This window comes from Eretmochelys imbricata, chromosome 18, assembly GCF_965152235.1.
Source record: "Eretmochelys imbricata isolate rEreImb1 chromosome 18, rEreImb1.hap1, whole genome shotgun sequence".
Classification (NCBI taxonomy): domain Eukaryota; kingdom Metazoa; phylum Chordata; order Testudines; family Cheloniidae; genus Eretmochelys; species Eretmochelys imbricata.
Window position 1 is genome coordinate 475,001 of NC_135589.1, and position 15,761 is coordinate 490,761.

At 43.7% G+C, this 15,761-nt stretch overlaps 1 protein-coding gene across 20 annotated transcripts in view; it reads right to left on the bottom strand.

Moving 5' to 3' along the window:
* The window catches only part of EIF4G3 (eukaryotic translation initiation factor 4 gamma 3), a 449,900-nt gene that overhangs the window by 298,534 nt on the left and 135,605 nt on the right, over positions 1 to 15,761 (bottom strand). For 13 of the 20 annotated variants that reach the window (XR_013348334.1, XM_077837080.1, XM_077837079.1 and 10 more), the window contains exon 4: positions 2,695 to 2,799. The exons of 6 other annotated variants lie outside the window; for them this stretch is intronic. Coding sequence is in view for 12 of the 14 variants with exons in the window: in XM_077837090.1 (XP_077693216.1) it covers positions 2,695 to 2,799 (105 nt within the window). In the remaining 2 variants the exon portion in view is untranslated. Of the gene's footprint in view, positions 1 to 2,694; positions 2,800 to 14,673; positions 14,797 to 15,761 lie in introns of those variants that run through there. One more of the 20 variants, XM_077837085.1, reaches the window with a different exon arrangement.

Sequence of the window (15,761 nt, forward strand, 5' to 3'; positions counted from 1 at the left end):
GGATTTCCACAACAAAAATGACACAGGACTTTGATGCCATTGTAAAGAAGGGTGACCAGCTACATTGTTCACATTAATCAAAGAGGGTGTGGAAAGGAGTTAAGTTTGGTTTAATTATAGTAATATGTTGTTATGATGGTATATTTATAATAGTAAGTAAGGTTTTATGTTTATTACCACTAAAATGTATCTTTATTAAATAGAGTTTATTTGAATATCTCTGAATAGTTAATTTTGTGAGCATTCATGCCCTGCCATACAATTTCCATATCTAGATGCAGCCCTAAGGCCAAAAAGTTTGCCCACCTCTGGTATAGAGTCCTTGCATTTAGAGGGCTTCTCTTCTGGTACCACTTTTGGAGAAAATCCATGTTTTCTAGATTACTCTTCAGAGCGTGAGCTCATGACTGGTAATGGTTCATTGGTACCAGGCCCATGGAAGTCTCAGCAGCACTCACACCAAGACAAGACGTCTCCTGGGGTCCTAATTCCTGACCTTGGAGGTGACTTCCCCTTTTTCCCCTGGAGTCTCTCTCTGGAAAGGAAGTCTCCTTTTTTTCAAAGAATGCTTCAATTCCAAAGCAGCCCCATTCTCTTTACTTGCTGAGGTCAAAGTTTCCAGCACGGCTGAAGCCATTGTATGGGGTGGGCAGCCTCAGACCCAGCTGATCCCAGAGAACACTCCATGAGAAGGAGCTGCAGCCTATCCTCTCTCAGCTTGCAAGAGCTACTTTTGAAGCCAGCACAGATCTTGCACTTAGACAGGATGTGGCATTCTCCGAGGCGGCAGAGGCAGCTTGAATGCCAATTGCTGAGGGGGAAATACATGGTAGGTCTAGCAAGTCTCAAAGCTCGGAGTAATTGGCACAACTGAAGCAGAAAAGCCATGGGCAGAACAGCTGAAGACAGAGTTTGCATGCACAGCACCAGCATGAGTTAGGCTGTTTATGGTTCTCTCCATCCTTACATTTTAAAGTATCTGTGTATATTTGCCGCTGGACCGAACATCTTGAAAACTGAATTTCCCAGTTTATCCACAGACGAGAGACAGCATAGGCAAAAGCAGTGCAAGCTTCCCCAAAGTTCGCAAAAAGAAAAGGAGTACTTGTGGCACCTTAGAGACTAACCAATTTATTTGAGCATGAGCTTTCGTGAGCTACAGCTCACTTCATCCCCAAAGTTATCACTGTGTATCACTGTACCTCAACCTCGACATCTCTCTGTCTAGATTACCGAGACGGCCAAGAAGACTGCTAATTAATGTCATGACCCATTACTGTACCTTTCGTTATGACTTGTAATGTTCTATTTTTATCAATGTGAAAGCTGTTATAATGCAATCTTGCATAAAACCTGCAGGCTTCCTGTATACGAAGATCCCTTTTGGTGGAGACTTCATTGGATTACTAAAGAAACTGGCTTTAACTAAGATGTTTGCCAAACATCCCTAAAAAGGGGTGGGGATAATTTTAAATGCATCACAGTTCACACAGCTTCAAAAGGCATCTTTTACTAAATGGATGAGAGGCCTCTGAAGTGACCAAATATGGAGAAAAAAAACTGAAAAGGAGATAAATAAGGGAGACATCATGCCTCAGTTCACCTATGAAAACTTTGCTATCTGACTTTGCCAAGAAAAAAGAAAGTATTTCTATATAAAGTATAGACGACAGAGGATGGCTGAACTTTGGGAGCTGATAAGTACTCACAGGCAGTGAGCCACTGATTGGGAGAACAGGACTGCTTGTAAAAGGAGAAGGTCTAAAGCTATCAATCTTTAACATTTGATTTCAAGTCTCAAAGCACCTGATACCGCAGCTTTTCAGAGACCACGACTAGCTCAGATTAACGCTAAACAATGTCTCTGTTTATGTGTTTATTTTCTTCAATTAAACAAATTTAACTATAGTTTGAATTTGACTGTGCTGAAGTGCTGAATAAATGTCCTAGATACAAGACAATTTCTGCTGTTGAAGAAGGGATCCAACATCAGACAAAGGAGCTTGGGGAGCTGTGAAGTCTGCCCATGAATATACCACATATGACAGCGTCTTTGCTGGCACAAGAACCCTCAGACTTTAAAGGTGCTGGAGAATGTTTAAATGCCATTACAAAAGCTAGCCTTCCCAATGGTGGCATTTACAGCAACTAGAATGAGACCACAACACGACTTTCACTTAAGTCAAAGTGGTAACAGCTTTCAGTTAGTACAGACCTGTTCTGGGTCTAAACCAGTCCCCTACAAGTGAAAGTCTTAAATATTAATCCTGTGAGAATTCAATTCCCTTGTAGTTATGTTTTCCATGGTATATGTATTTACAATGTGAATTGCTAAATATGCTTAGTATTTGTCTGTAACTGGAACATTTTCGGAACAAAGCTTTGTTATATGCCACTGGCTCTGTGGCTAACAGAATATTTAACTATTTTAAAATTACTCACACTACATGGACACAAAACCGTGATCTGCTCTGTACACAGAATGTTTTAAAAAGGACCGGAAGCATTCCATGTTTACAAAAGAAATTAATGATCATTTGTTCCCCAGTTGTCAGTGAATCCCCTGCAAACTGTGATCCCAAACTAAAAAATCCCTAACCTCACAAATCAGAGCCAGCTTTTTTAAGCTAAAATAAACAAGGACAGATGCTTTTTGGAGGGAAATTTCTCAACCTTTTTCTTCTTGTGACTCACCATCCCACATCCCAGAATCCTTTGCACCAGTTCCCTTGGATCTTCAAAAAGACTGCTGGCTCTTGGGTGGGGTTGAAAGCTTCTGTCCCTCCTCCCTCCTGGCTGCTGAAGTGAGAGTGAGAGAGATTGAAAGGGTAAGAATGAGAGAGAGAGAGAGAGAGTTTGTGCATGTAGAAGCTCTACTCACTCTTTCCTCTCCTCCTGGCTGGGGGGAGGGTGGTATTTTCCACTCTCTGCCCCTTTCTTTTTGAATAATTACAGACAGCTGCAACATCTTTTCTCTCCAGCTCCCAGTTTGCTTGCTCTGGTGGAGTTCCACTTTGTCCTCTAACCCTGACTGAGGAAGGTTTTTATCTCTTTCCCCTCACTGCTGAGCATGGCAACTGATGCCCCCAATCTGGCCAAAGGCAGTTCAAAGAACAGTTCCACTCTCTCTCCATGCCCACCCTCTCCTCATAGCTAAAAGGTAGATACCAAGGACAGAAAGGCCTCATCAGAGAGGTCCTAATGAGAAGCCTAGCCCTGAACTCCTCCAGGTATGGAGAGTGGGAACATGTCGGTATTTCTAACACAGTGATCTTCTTGTTCCCTACTTTAGGGCTCCAGATTTCATTTCAGTTTCTGGTACCTTCTTTCCAACAGCTAGAGAAGGATGAAAGAGCTTTGTGTCTTTTCTCCCCATCCAGAGCCTCTTGGATGATGCCTGGTTGTGTTGCTGCTACTCTACTTCTCTCAAAGTCTGTAACTGAGAAGGGTAGGTAAGAAAGAAGAGGTTTCAACCCCTCCCTAGTCTCTTGATTACTGAGAATTCTTTAGCGCAAAGAAATGCAAATGAGAAGCTGTATGTATGACTCCAGATCATTGCTATGAGATTTCTATATCAGTACGTGCTGTGCATTCAAACATATTAAAAGAGTTCTTTTGGTGTTTATTTAAAAAAAAATTAAATAAAACCCAACTAGCTTTGTATGACAAGACACACACACCTACATCTCTTTTCCCACAAGAGACATCATACATCCCATTACTCCTTAATCGGTGTCCTGGAAGCCTACGTTTGAAGTCCCAAAGTACCATTCCACACCATCACACTGCAACCTTCCATATACACATTTGGAAATATTTAAAGGGGACCAGGCACCATTCTGCCAAGGCATTTTGCATCATTCTTAAAGGTCTTCATTTCATTTTAACCACACACTGACACTTCCTTAATACTATGACTTACTAGCATTTAACAGATATCAGCTATTCTTCAATGCCCCTATGAAGGAGCCACACTTTAGGACTGTGTGCCCTGTCACATAGACATGGATCCTTCTATAGTAGTAAGGCAATGAGGGGACACTTGTATCTAAGATCCAGCATTCTTGAACTGAGGACATAGAAGTTCCACTGTCTGTAAACACTGCTCAATTCTACTCTACCTCCTGGAATGCTATTAAAACTCTGAAGCAGATGGGAGGAAGTAAGTACTGAGCGCACCACGCCTGCAGAAACAAAACATTTGGAGAATCAGCGTTCCTATTAATCACGTTCTTTTCTCCTTCATGGTAGTGCTTCTACAAGATCCTCACTTTAGGAAGCTAGAAAGCAATTACGATCCTCTGGAGCAGTGGTTCCCAAACTTGTTCTGCCGCTTGTGCAGGGAAAGTCCCTGGCGGGGCAGGCCGGGCCAGTTTGTTTACCTGCAGCATCCACAGGTTCGGCCGATCGCGGCTCCCCCTGGCTCCGGTTTGCTGCTCCAGGCCAATGGGAGCTGCTGGAAGCGGCGGCCAGTATGTCCCTCGGCCCACGCCGCTTCCAGCACCTCCCATTGGCCTGGAGCCGCAAACCGCGGCCACTGGGAGCAGCGATCGGCCGAACCTGCGGACGCGGCAGGTAAACAAACCGGCCAGCCCGCCAGGGGCTTTCCCTGCACAAGCGGCAGAACAAGTTTTGGAACCACTGCTCTGGAGGAACAGTGCTGAGGAACTCTACTAATTAAACAGAGATTGGAACACTGCTCTTTTGACTGAATATTTGATCTAGACTTAGCATTGAGAGAACAGTAATTTATGAAAATGTAACTTAAATTTACAAATCTCAGCTTTAGGCACATGGCAAATACAAATTACAGATGCTGTCACCACTCTAGTAAAATGAATTCTATCTCCACTTGGCACTTGAGCCCTGGGTCAAATCATAGGAAGTCTAAACACACAATTTAACCAAAGGAGAATGCCTTTGGCTCACTATTGCTTAACTCTTAATTTCATTCCTTGATAGGACTACATTTTTTAGAAAATTCACTAGATATTTATGGCTATTAGGAAGAAAACTAACATCTTATGATTGGACTATGGATATTGAAGGGTATGTGCTGTTTAGGAAAGACAGAAATAAAGGTAAAGGTGGTGGAGTAGCATTATATATCAATGATGAGGTAGAATGTAAAGAAATAAGAAGCGATGGACTGGATAAGACAGAGTCCGTCTGGGCAAAAATTACATTGGGGAAGAAAATTACTAGAGCCTCCCCTGGGATAGTGCTTGGGGTGTGCTATAGACTGCTGAGATCTAATTTGGATATGGATAGAGCCCTCTTTAATGTTTTTAATGAAGTAAATACTAATGGAAACTGCATGATCATGGGAGACTAACTTCCCAGATACAGACTGGAGGACGAGTGCTAGTAATAATAATAGGGCTCAGATGTTCCTAGATGTGATTGGTGCTGGATTCCTTCATCAAGTAGTTGCTGAACCGACTAGAGGGGATGCCACTTTAGATTTGGTTTTGGTGAGTAGTGAGGACCTCATCGAAGAAATGGTTGTAGGGGACAATCTTGGTTCGAGTGATCATGAGCTAATTCAGTTCAAACTGAACGGAAGGATTGACAAAAATAAATCTGCAACTAGGGTTTTTGATTTCAAAAGGGCTGACTTTCAAAAATTAAGGAAATTAGTTAGGGAAGTGGATTGGACTGAAGAATTTATGGATCTAAAGGCAGACAAGGACTGGGATTACTTTAAATCAAGCTATCGGAAGCCTGCATCCCAAGAAAGGGGAAAAAATTCATAGGCAGGAGTTGTAGACCAAGCTGGATGAGCAAACATCTTAGAGAGGTGATTAAGAAAAAGCAGAAAGCATACAGGGAGTGGAAGATGGGAGAGATCAGCAAGGAAAGCTACCTTATTGAAGTCAGAACATGTAGGGATAAAGTGAGAGAGGCTAAAAGTCAAGTAGAGTTGGACCTTGCAAAGGGAATTAAAACCAATAGTAAAAGGTTCTATAGCCATATAAATAAGAAGAAAACAAAGAAAGAAGTCGGACCGCAAAACACTGAGGATGGTGTGGAGGTTAAGGATAATCTAGGCATGGCCCAATATCTAAACAAATACTTTGCCTCAGTCTTTAATGAGGCTAATGAGGATCTTAGGGATAATGGTACCATGACAAATGGGAATGAGGATATGGAGGCAGATATTACCATATCTGAGGTAGAAGCGAAACTCGAACAGCTTAATGGGACTAAGTCGGGGGGGCCCAGATAATCTTCATCCAAGAATATTAAAGGAATTGGCACACGAAATTGCAAGCCCATTAGCAAGAATTTTTAATGAATCTGTAAACTCAGGGGTTGTACTGTATGATTGGAGAATTGCTAACATAGTTCCTATTTTTATGAAAGGGAAAAAAGTGATCCAGTTAACTACAGGCCTGTTAGTTTGACATCTGTAGTATGCAAGGTCTTGGAAAAACTTTTGAAGGAGAAAGTAGTTAAGGACATTGAGGTCAATGGTAAATGGGACAAAATACAATATGCTTTTACAAAAAGTAGATCGTGCCAAACCAACCTGATCTCCTTCTTTGAGAAAGTAACAGATTTTTAAGACAAAGGAAACGCAGTGGATCTAATTTACCTCGATTTCAGTAAGGCGTTTGCTACAGTGCCACATGGGAAATTATTAGTTAAATTGGAAAAGATGGGGATCAATATGAAAATTGAAAGGTGGATAAGAAATTGGTTAACAGGGAGACTAGAGCGGGTCCTACTGAAAAGTGAACTGTCAGGCTGGAGGAAGGTTACCTGCGGAATTCCTCAGGGATCAGTTTTGGGACCAATCTTATTTAATCTTTTTATTACTGACCTCGGCACAAAAAATGGGAGTGTGCTAATGAAGTTTCCGGACGATACAAAGCTGGGAGATATTGCCAATTTAGAGAGAGACCAGGATATCATACAGGAAGATTTGGATGACCTTGTAAACTGGAGTAATAGTAATAAGATGAAATTTAATAGTGAGAAGTGTAAGGTCATGCATTTAGGGATTAATAACAAGAATTTTAGTTATAAGCTGGGGATGCATCAATTAGAAGTAATGGAAGAGGAGAAGGACCTTGGAGTATTGGTTGACCACAGGATGACTATGAGCCGCCAATGTGATATGGCCGTGAAAAAACCTAATGCGGTCTTGGGATGCATCAGGCGAGGTGTTTCCAGTAGAGATAAGGAGGTGTTAGTACCGTTATACAAGGCACTGGTGAGACCTTACCTGGAATGCTGTGTGCAGTTCTGGTCTCCCATGTTTAAGAAGGATGAATTCAAACTGGAACAGGTACAGAGAAGGGCTACTCAGATGATCCGAGGAATGGAAAACCTGTCTTATGAAAGGAGACTCAAGGAGCTTGGTTTGTTTAGCTAACTAAAAGAAGGTTGAGGGGAGATATGATTGCTCTCTATAAATATATCAGAGGGATAAATACCGGAGAGGGAGAGGAATTACTTAAGCTCAGTACCAATGTGGACACAAGAACAAATAGATATAAACTGGTCATTGGGAAGTTTAGACTTGAAATTAGATGATGGTTTCTAACCATCAGAGGAGTGAAGTTTTGGAATAGCCTTCCAAGGGAAGCAGTGGGGGCAAAAGACCTATCTGGCTTTAATATTAGACTCAATAAGTTTATGGAGGAGATGGTATGATGGGATAACAGGATTTTGGCAATTAACTGATCTTTAACTATTCATGGTAAATAGGCCCAATGGCCTGTGATGGGATGTTAGATGGGGTGGGATCTGAGTTACTACAGAAAATTCTTTCTTGGGTATCTGGCTGGTGAATCTTGCCCATATGCTCAGGGTTTAGCTGATCGCCATATTTGGGGTCGGGAAGGAATTTTCCTCCAGGGCAGATTGGAAGAGGTCCTGGGGGTTTTTCACCTTCCTCTGCAGCATGGGGCACGGGTCACTTGCTGGAGGATTCTCTGCTCCTTGAAGTCTTTAAACCACAATTTGAGGACTTCAATAGCTCAGACATAGGTGAGAGGTTTTTCGTGGGAGTGGGTGGGTGAGATTCTGTGGCCTGCGTTGTGCAGGAGGTCAGATTAGATGATCATAATGGTCCCTTCTGACCTTAATATCTATGAATCGCTTATAAGTTTGTAATTCTCCAAAATCCTTCTGACTGATGTTATAGCCACTAGAAAGGCAACTGTAATAAATATGAGATGCAGAGGGTAGACTTTCTAAACATTCATAGATTCACAGATTCTAAGGCCAGAAGGAACCACTGTGATCATCTATTCTGATCTCCTATATAACACAGGCCACAGAACTTTCCTGAATTAATTCCTGTTTGCATCAGAGCAGACCTTTTAGAAATCACCCAACCTTATTTTCAAAATTGCCAGTGATAGAGACTTTACCACAATTCTCGATAAGTTATTCCAATAGTTAATTACCCTCATTGTTAAAAATGTACCTTATTTCCAGTCTGAATTTGTCTAGATGCAACTTCCAGCGATTGGATCTTGTTATACCTATGTCCGTTGTTATCTTACTAGTACTTATAAAAAGGATATAGCAGGATAAGAAGTAATAAACAGACAGGTGACAAGAATGATAAGGGACATGGAAAAACTCTCATATGATGAGAGATTTAAAAGATTGGCATTGCTTATCTAAGAGGAAACAGATAAAAGTCTACAAAACAATGAACGGTATAGAGAGGTAGATTAGGAACTTCTATTCACCCAGCTTCATAATACTAGAACAAGGGGACATTAAAGAAAACTGAAAGGTGATCAATTCAAAACTGATATAAAGAAATCCTATTTCAAACAACACACAATTAGCCTGGGGACCTCATTGCCGCAAGATAAGATTGAGGCCAATAATCTGGCAGGAGTCAAAAAGGGATTCAAAATTTATATAAATAAGAATATCTAGTTATAATAAAAATATTAAAAATAAACAAAAGCTTTGGAAAGGATATAAATTCATACTGCAGGGTTTATGTCAACCTCTAACTATTGGAGATTAGGAGGAAACTTTCTGGGAGGACATCCCATAACTGCCTTCTACAAGGTTTCTTGAACCTCCTTTTTAAGCAGCTAGTGATGGTAATTTTTGGTAACAGGATACTGGACTAGGTCAACCATTGATCTGATCCAGTAAGGCAACTCATATCTTTGTCAAGCAGGACACCAAATATGAATCTGTCTTGGAAGGGACAGATACTACAAAATGCTTTACTGATTGGTCTGTTTGAAAAAGATGTCTTCATTCTGGGAAGAGATGGGGGTCTGCCTAACCAAAAAAGGGAAAAGCATCTTCACACACCGACTCACCAACCTAGGGAGGAGGGCTTTAAAAACAACAGAAATATCCAAAACATGAGACCTGTTAACAATGGGGGACATTAACTACCCAGACATCTGTTGGAAAACAGGAAAAGTAAGATGGCAAAACACAAAATGCAGAGTAAATTCTTTGAAAGCCAAAATACACCTTATGCTAAGGTATTAAAGGAACTAGCTGAAGCAATCTCAGAACCATTAGCAGATATCTTTCAGAACTCATGAAGGACGAATGAAGTTCCAGAGGACTGGAGAAGGGCCAACATAATATTTACCTTAAAAGGGGGAATAGAGAGCACCCGGAGGATTTTAGACCACTCAGCCTAGCTTTGATACCTGGAAAGATGCTGTAATAAATCATTAAACAATCAATTTGTAACGCTTAGAGGATATAACAGAGTTATAATTAACAGCCAACATTGACTTGTCAAGAACAAATTGTGCCATATGACCTGAATTTCCTTCTTTGCCAGGGTTACTGGCATAGTGGATAGGGAGGAAAATGTAGGCATGATCGATCTTGATTTTAGTAAGGCTTTTGACACAGTCCCACATAACATTCTCATAAGCAATCTAGATGAAATGTGGTCTAGATGAAATCACTGTAAGATGGGTGCAAAACTAGACTGTACTTAAAGAGCAGTTATCAATGGTTCGCCATCAAACTGGGGGAATATATCCACTGGGGTCCTGTACGAATCTGTCCTGGGTTGGTATTCATAGAATCATAGAATCATAGAATATCAGGGTTGGAAGGGACCTCAGGAGGTCATCTAGTCCAACCCCCTGCTCAAAGCAGGACCAATCCCCAATTAAATCATCCCAGCCAGGGCTTTGTCAAGCCTGACCTTAAAAACTTCTAAGGAAGGAGATTCTACCACCTCCCTAGGTAACGCATTCCAGTGTTTCACCACCCTCCTAGTGAAAAAGCTTTTCCTAATATCCAACCTAAACCTCCCCCACTGCAACTTGAGACCATTACTCCTTTTCCTGTCCTCTTCTATCACTGAGAATAGTCTAGAACCATCCTCTCTGGAACCACCTCTCAGGTAGTTGAAAGCAGCTATCAAATCCCCCCTCATTCTTCTCTTCTGCAGACTAAACAATACCAGTTCCCTCAGCCTCTCCTCATAACTCATGTGTTCCAGACCCCTAATCATTCTTGTTGCCCTTCGCTGGACTCTCTCCAATTTATCCACATCCTTCTTGTAGTGTGGGGCCCAAAACTGGACACACTACTCCAGATGAGGCCTCACCAATGTCGAATAGAGGGGGACGATTACGTCCCTCGATCTGCTCGTTATGCCCCTACTTATACATCCCAAAATGCCATTGGCCTTCTTGGCAACAAGGGCACACTGCTGACTCATATCCAGCTTCTCGTCCACTGTCACCCCTAGGTCCTTTTCCGCTGAACTGCTGCCTAGCCATTCGGTCCCTAGTCTGTAGCTGTGCATTGGGTTCTTCCGTCCTAAGTGCAGGACCCTGCACTTATCCTTATTGAACCTCATCAGATTTCTTTTGGCCCAATCCTCCAATTTGTCTAGGGCCCTCTGTATCCTATCCCTGCCCTCCAGCGTATCTACCACTCCTCCTAGTTTAGTATCATCCGCAAATTTGCTGAGAGTGCAATCCACACCATCCTCCAGATCATTTATGAAGATATTGAACAAAACCGGCCCCAGGACCGACCCCTGGGGCACTCCACTTGACACCGGCTGCCAACTAGACATGCAGCCATTGATCACTACCCGTTGAGCCCGACAATCTAGCCAACTTTCTACCCACTTTATAATGCATTCATCCAGCCCATACTTCTTTAACTTGCTGACAAGAATACTGTGGGAGACCGTGTCAAAAGCTTTGCTAAAGTCAAGAAACAATACATTCACTGCTTTCCCTTCATCCACAGAACCAGTAATCTCATCATAGAAGGCAATTAGATTAGTCAGGCATGACCTTCCCTTGGTGAATCCATGCTGACTGTTCCTGATCACTTTCCTCTCATGTAAGTGTTTCAGGATTGATTCTTTGAGGACCTGCTCCACGATTTTTCCGGGGACTGAGGTGAGGCTGACTGGCCTGTAGTTCCCAGGATCCTCCTTCTTCCCTTTTTTAAAGATTGGCACTACATTAGCATTTTTCCAGTCATCTGGGACTTCCCCCGTTCGCCACGAGTTTTCAAAGATAATGGCCAATGGCTCTGCAATCACAGCCGCCAATTCCTTTAGCACTCTCGGTATTATTCAGTGTTTTCTCTAGTAACCTGAATAACGGAGTGGAGAGTATGTTTATAAAATTTGCGGATGGCACCAAACTGGCAGGGGTTGCCAGCATTTTGGACAACAGGATAAGAATTCAAGACCACCTTAATGAACTGGTCTGAAATCAACAAGATGAAATTCAATAAAGACAAGTGTGAAGTACTATAGTTAGGAAGAAAAAAATCAAATAAACTATTACAAAATGGGGAATAACTGGATAGGTGGTAATACTGCTGGAAAGGATCTGGGAATTATAGCGTATCACAATCTGAACATGAGTCAACAATGTGAAGCAACTGTAAAAAAAGCTAATATCATTCTGGGATGTATAACAGAAATGTTGTATGTAAGAAATGGGAAGTAACTGTCCCACTCTACTCCACAATGGTGAGGCCCTCCGCTGGAGTATTGTGTCCAGTTCTGAGCACCATACTTTAGGAAAGATGTGAAGAAACTGGAGAGAGTCCTGCAGACAGCAACAAAAATAATAAATAATCCCCAAAATCTGATCAGTGAGGAAATGTTAAAAAAACCTGACATGTTTAGTCTTGAGAAAAGACGACTCGGGGGGTGGGGGGGAGGACACCTGCTAAGTCTTCAAATATGTTAATGGCTGTTATAAAGAGGATGGTGATCAACTGTTTTCCATGTTCACTGAAAACAGGACAAGAAGTAATCGGCTTGCTCTGCAGCAAGGGAGATTTAGGTTGAATATTAGGACAATCTAACTCTGAGGTTAGTTAAGCACTAGAATAGGTGTCCAAGGAAGGTTGGGACATCACCATCACTGGAGGTCTTAAAGAACAAGTTAGACCAGGGGTGGGCAAACTACGGCCCGCGGGCCACATCTGGCCCGTCAAACCATTTAATCCGGCCCTCAGCTCCCACCATGGAGCAGGGTCAGGGATTTGCCCCACTCCCGGTGCTCCAGCCAGGGAGTAGGGTTGGGGGCTTACCCTGCTGTGCACGGCTCCCAGGAAGCAGCTGGCATGACCCCCCTCCAGCTACTACATAGTACACGGAGGCGTGGCCAGGCAGCTCAGGGAGCTGCAGGGGTGACGTCTGCAGACAGGGCAGCACACAGAGCCACCTGGCCGCGCCTCAGAGCCGGAGAGGGGACATGCTTCCGGGAGCTGTTTGTGGTAATCGCTGCCCGGAGCCTCCACCCCTGAGGCCCCCCGCCGCCCCAATTCCCTGCCACAGCCCTGATTCCCTCCCACACTCCGAACCCCTCTATCCCAGCCCAGAGCCCCCTCTTGTACCCCAAGCCCCTTATCCCCAGCCCTACCCCAGAGCCCGCACCCCCAGCTGGAGCCCTCACACCTCTCCCCCGTACTCCAACCCCCTGCCCCAGCCCTGATCCCCCTCCCGCCCTCTGAACCCCTCGGTCCCAGCCTGGAGCCCCCTCCTTAACTCCAAACCACTCATCCCCAGCCCAGAGCCCTCACCCCCGCCCCCACGCCCCAACCCAGAGCCCCCTCCTGCACCCTGAACTCCTCATTTCTGGTCCCACCCCAGAGCCTGCACCCCCAGCTGGAGCCCTCACTCCCTCCCGCAAGCCTACCCCTAATTTTGTGAGCATTCATGGCCCGCCATACAATTTCCATACTCCAATGTGGCCCTCAGGCCAAAAAGTTTGCCCACCCCTGAGTTAGACAAACACCTGTCAGGGACTGTCTAGGTCAGGGGTTCTCAAACTGGGGATCGGGACCCCTCAAGGGGTCGTGAGGTTATTACATGGGGGGTTGCGAGCTGTCAACCTCCACCCCAAACCCCGTTTTGCCTCCAGCATTTATAATGGTGTTAAATATATAAAAAAGTGTTTTTAATGTATAAGGGGGGTCACACTCAGAGGCTTGCTGTGTGAAAGGGGTCACCAGTACAAAAGTCTGAGAACCCTTGGTCTAGGTGTACCTGGTCCTGCCTCAATACAGGGGGCTGTACTAGATCAGCTTGTGAGGTTCCTTCCAGCCCTACACTTCTGTGATTATTGGTAGCTCACGGGAAACCAAGGAATAAGAGGAGAAACTAACAGCAATCACAATGTCATTGGCAACAATGTCATGGAAATTTTGTTCTTATAGTATTGAGTGCATTGTGTGCGCTGTCACTGCTGAATCAGGACACACTCAACTGATAGACTGAAGAGATACCCTAGCAAAGTAGGTGCCTGAACTGTAGGATTGCAGATACCTGCCTTTTCATAGTTTCTGCAAAGTGAGGCCTCAGTCCTTCTATCTACTTGGTCCCTCATGCAGTTGTCTTCAATGGGAACAACCGGCTCTTTGGCCTCCGCATGCAAGACAACAGACTTCTGGCATTCATACCAGGGCTTTGTCATTTGAAGTTTGTACAAGAGTACTACTTCCTGTCTGTTGAGGCATCTCCCACTAGATGCCTGATCCAATTCTAATGAGATAATCTCCTTTATAACTGAGCTGAGTTGGAAAATTTCACTCTTTTAACATTTGCATGGAAAATATTCCCTATCAGAAACTATGATGGTTTTCTGCTTGGGAACTTCTAGGGTTTAGTCCAGCTCAAGAAGCTTAGAAGATCCTTTTGAACCTGGTGTAATGGTATTCCATCATGAATAGTGTGTTTTGGCTACTGTGGTCAGATTCTTTTTTCCAAACTGAACTATGATAGCTCTCCCTCTTCCAGAAAAAGGAGGTGGCATCAACTGAGAAAGAATCTGAGATCCACCTATGTGTCCTTTATGTTCTCTAGAAATTTTGTTTGTAACCTTTGCACGTGTGCCTACTGGAAGAGACTCAGGTGAACCAGTTGAGGGGAGAGCAACCATCTTTACACTTTGACTTTTGGATTTTTGGAGGCTGCTTTTGGCAGTAATGATACAGATGCTGAGGTGGGATAGCTATGGGGAGACATTTACTAGGCCACTCACAAAGGATAGGTGGGGGGAGACCTGCCTACTCTCCTATCACTAAATGCATTCAGTGTAGTACCTCTGGGAGCTTACCCATGTGCAGGGGTTCTGGCTATCAAAGCAAAGTAGGGACGAATGAGAAGATCCCTGTTAATCTCAACCCCCACTTTCTTGCCTGCTGAGGAGGAGGAACTGGTTTTACCTTGTTTGCTGGAGTTTTCTCTCAACAGTGTAGGGGCTGCTGCTTCTCTTCCATGCTGGTTTGCTCTCTAAAGTGCAACTGTTGCCACAACTGCAGCTGATTTCTCTTGTAACACTGTTTTCGGATAGGAGCCAAGAAGCCTGCTGCAGCTACTGCCCGGCTCTATGAGGGGTTCTCAGCTGCTCCCAAAATTTCTGTATCTTCCAGCTCCAGTAGGGCCATGCCTCAGTGGAGTGCCCCACAGAGCAGAAGAGGATATTGGTGCTTTGATGGGGAGCCATCGGTGTGAGCCACTTCCATTTTCATTCTTCCTGCTGGAGGCAAGTCAGGCAGAGGAATATGTACTCTGCCCAGTGAAGAAACCAGCAAAGGAACACAGGGGAGAAAAGAGAGTAAAAGCAGTCAAGACAAAAGCAGGGGAATCAAAAGGGTGTAGAAGTGAAGAAAGATCTTATTACAGAATAGATTCGCCACTGGGGAAATTAATGGAAGCTCCCACTGGGGCTTGACACTATAGAGAGCAATTGATGGACAGACCTCCTGCTAGCCAGGCTTGCCCAGATACAAAGCTCTAGCTGCCTCCATCTGGTCAGCAGAGGAGACTCTCCTTACAAGAAGAGGGTCAGCCGATGTGTCCCACTACAGCAGAAAAACTCTGTTTAAAGGCAATTTGCATAAACAATGAAAACCAGTGAAAACAACTATTATTCTCCCTTTCGTTTTTTACTATTTGTCTACAGAGTTCAGAAAGCTTTCATTTTAACAAGATTTCTAACCACTGGTTGTCCAAGGTACTGGCGGAAGAGCTGCCAGAACCACCTAGAGAAACAAATGACTGGATGCTTCCATCTATTCAACAGGGCTAGATTGTATCTGGCCCTTATGCTTTCCTTCCTTTATGCCACGAATGCATGGGACAGGTACAATTAAGCATAGGAACTGCTCCATCCTAGTACCCACAAGTGTCCCCAAGATGGTGGGGAGGATACAAGGCCATGCCCCTCCTACTGATCGTCACACATAAAAAAAAATACTGTAGTCTAAGCAGTGGTGGCACAATCTGGGTCTAATTTCAAAGCCCCTAAGAG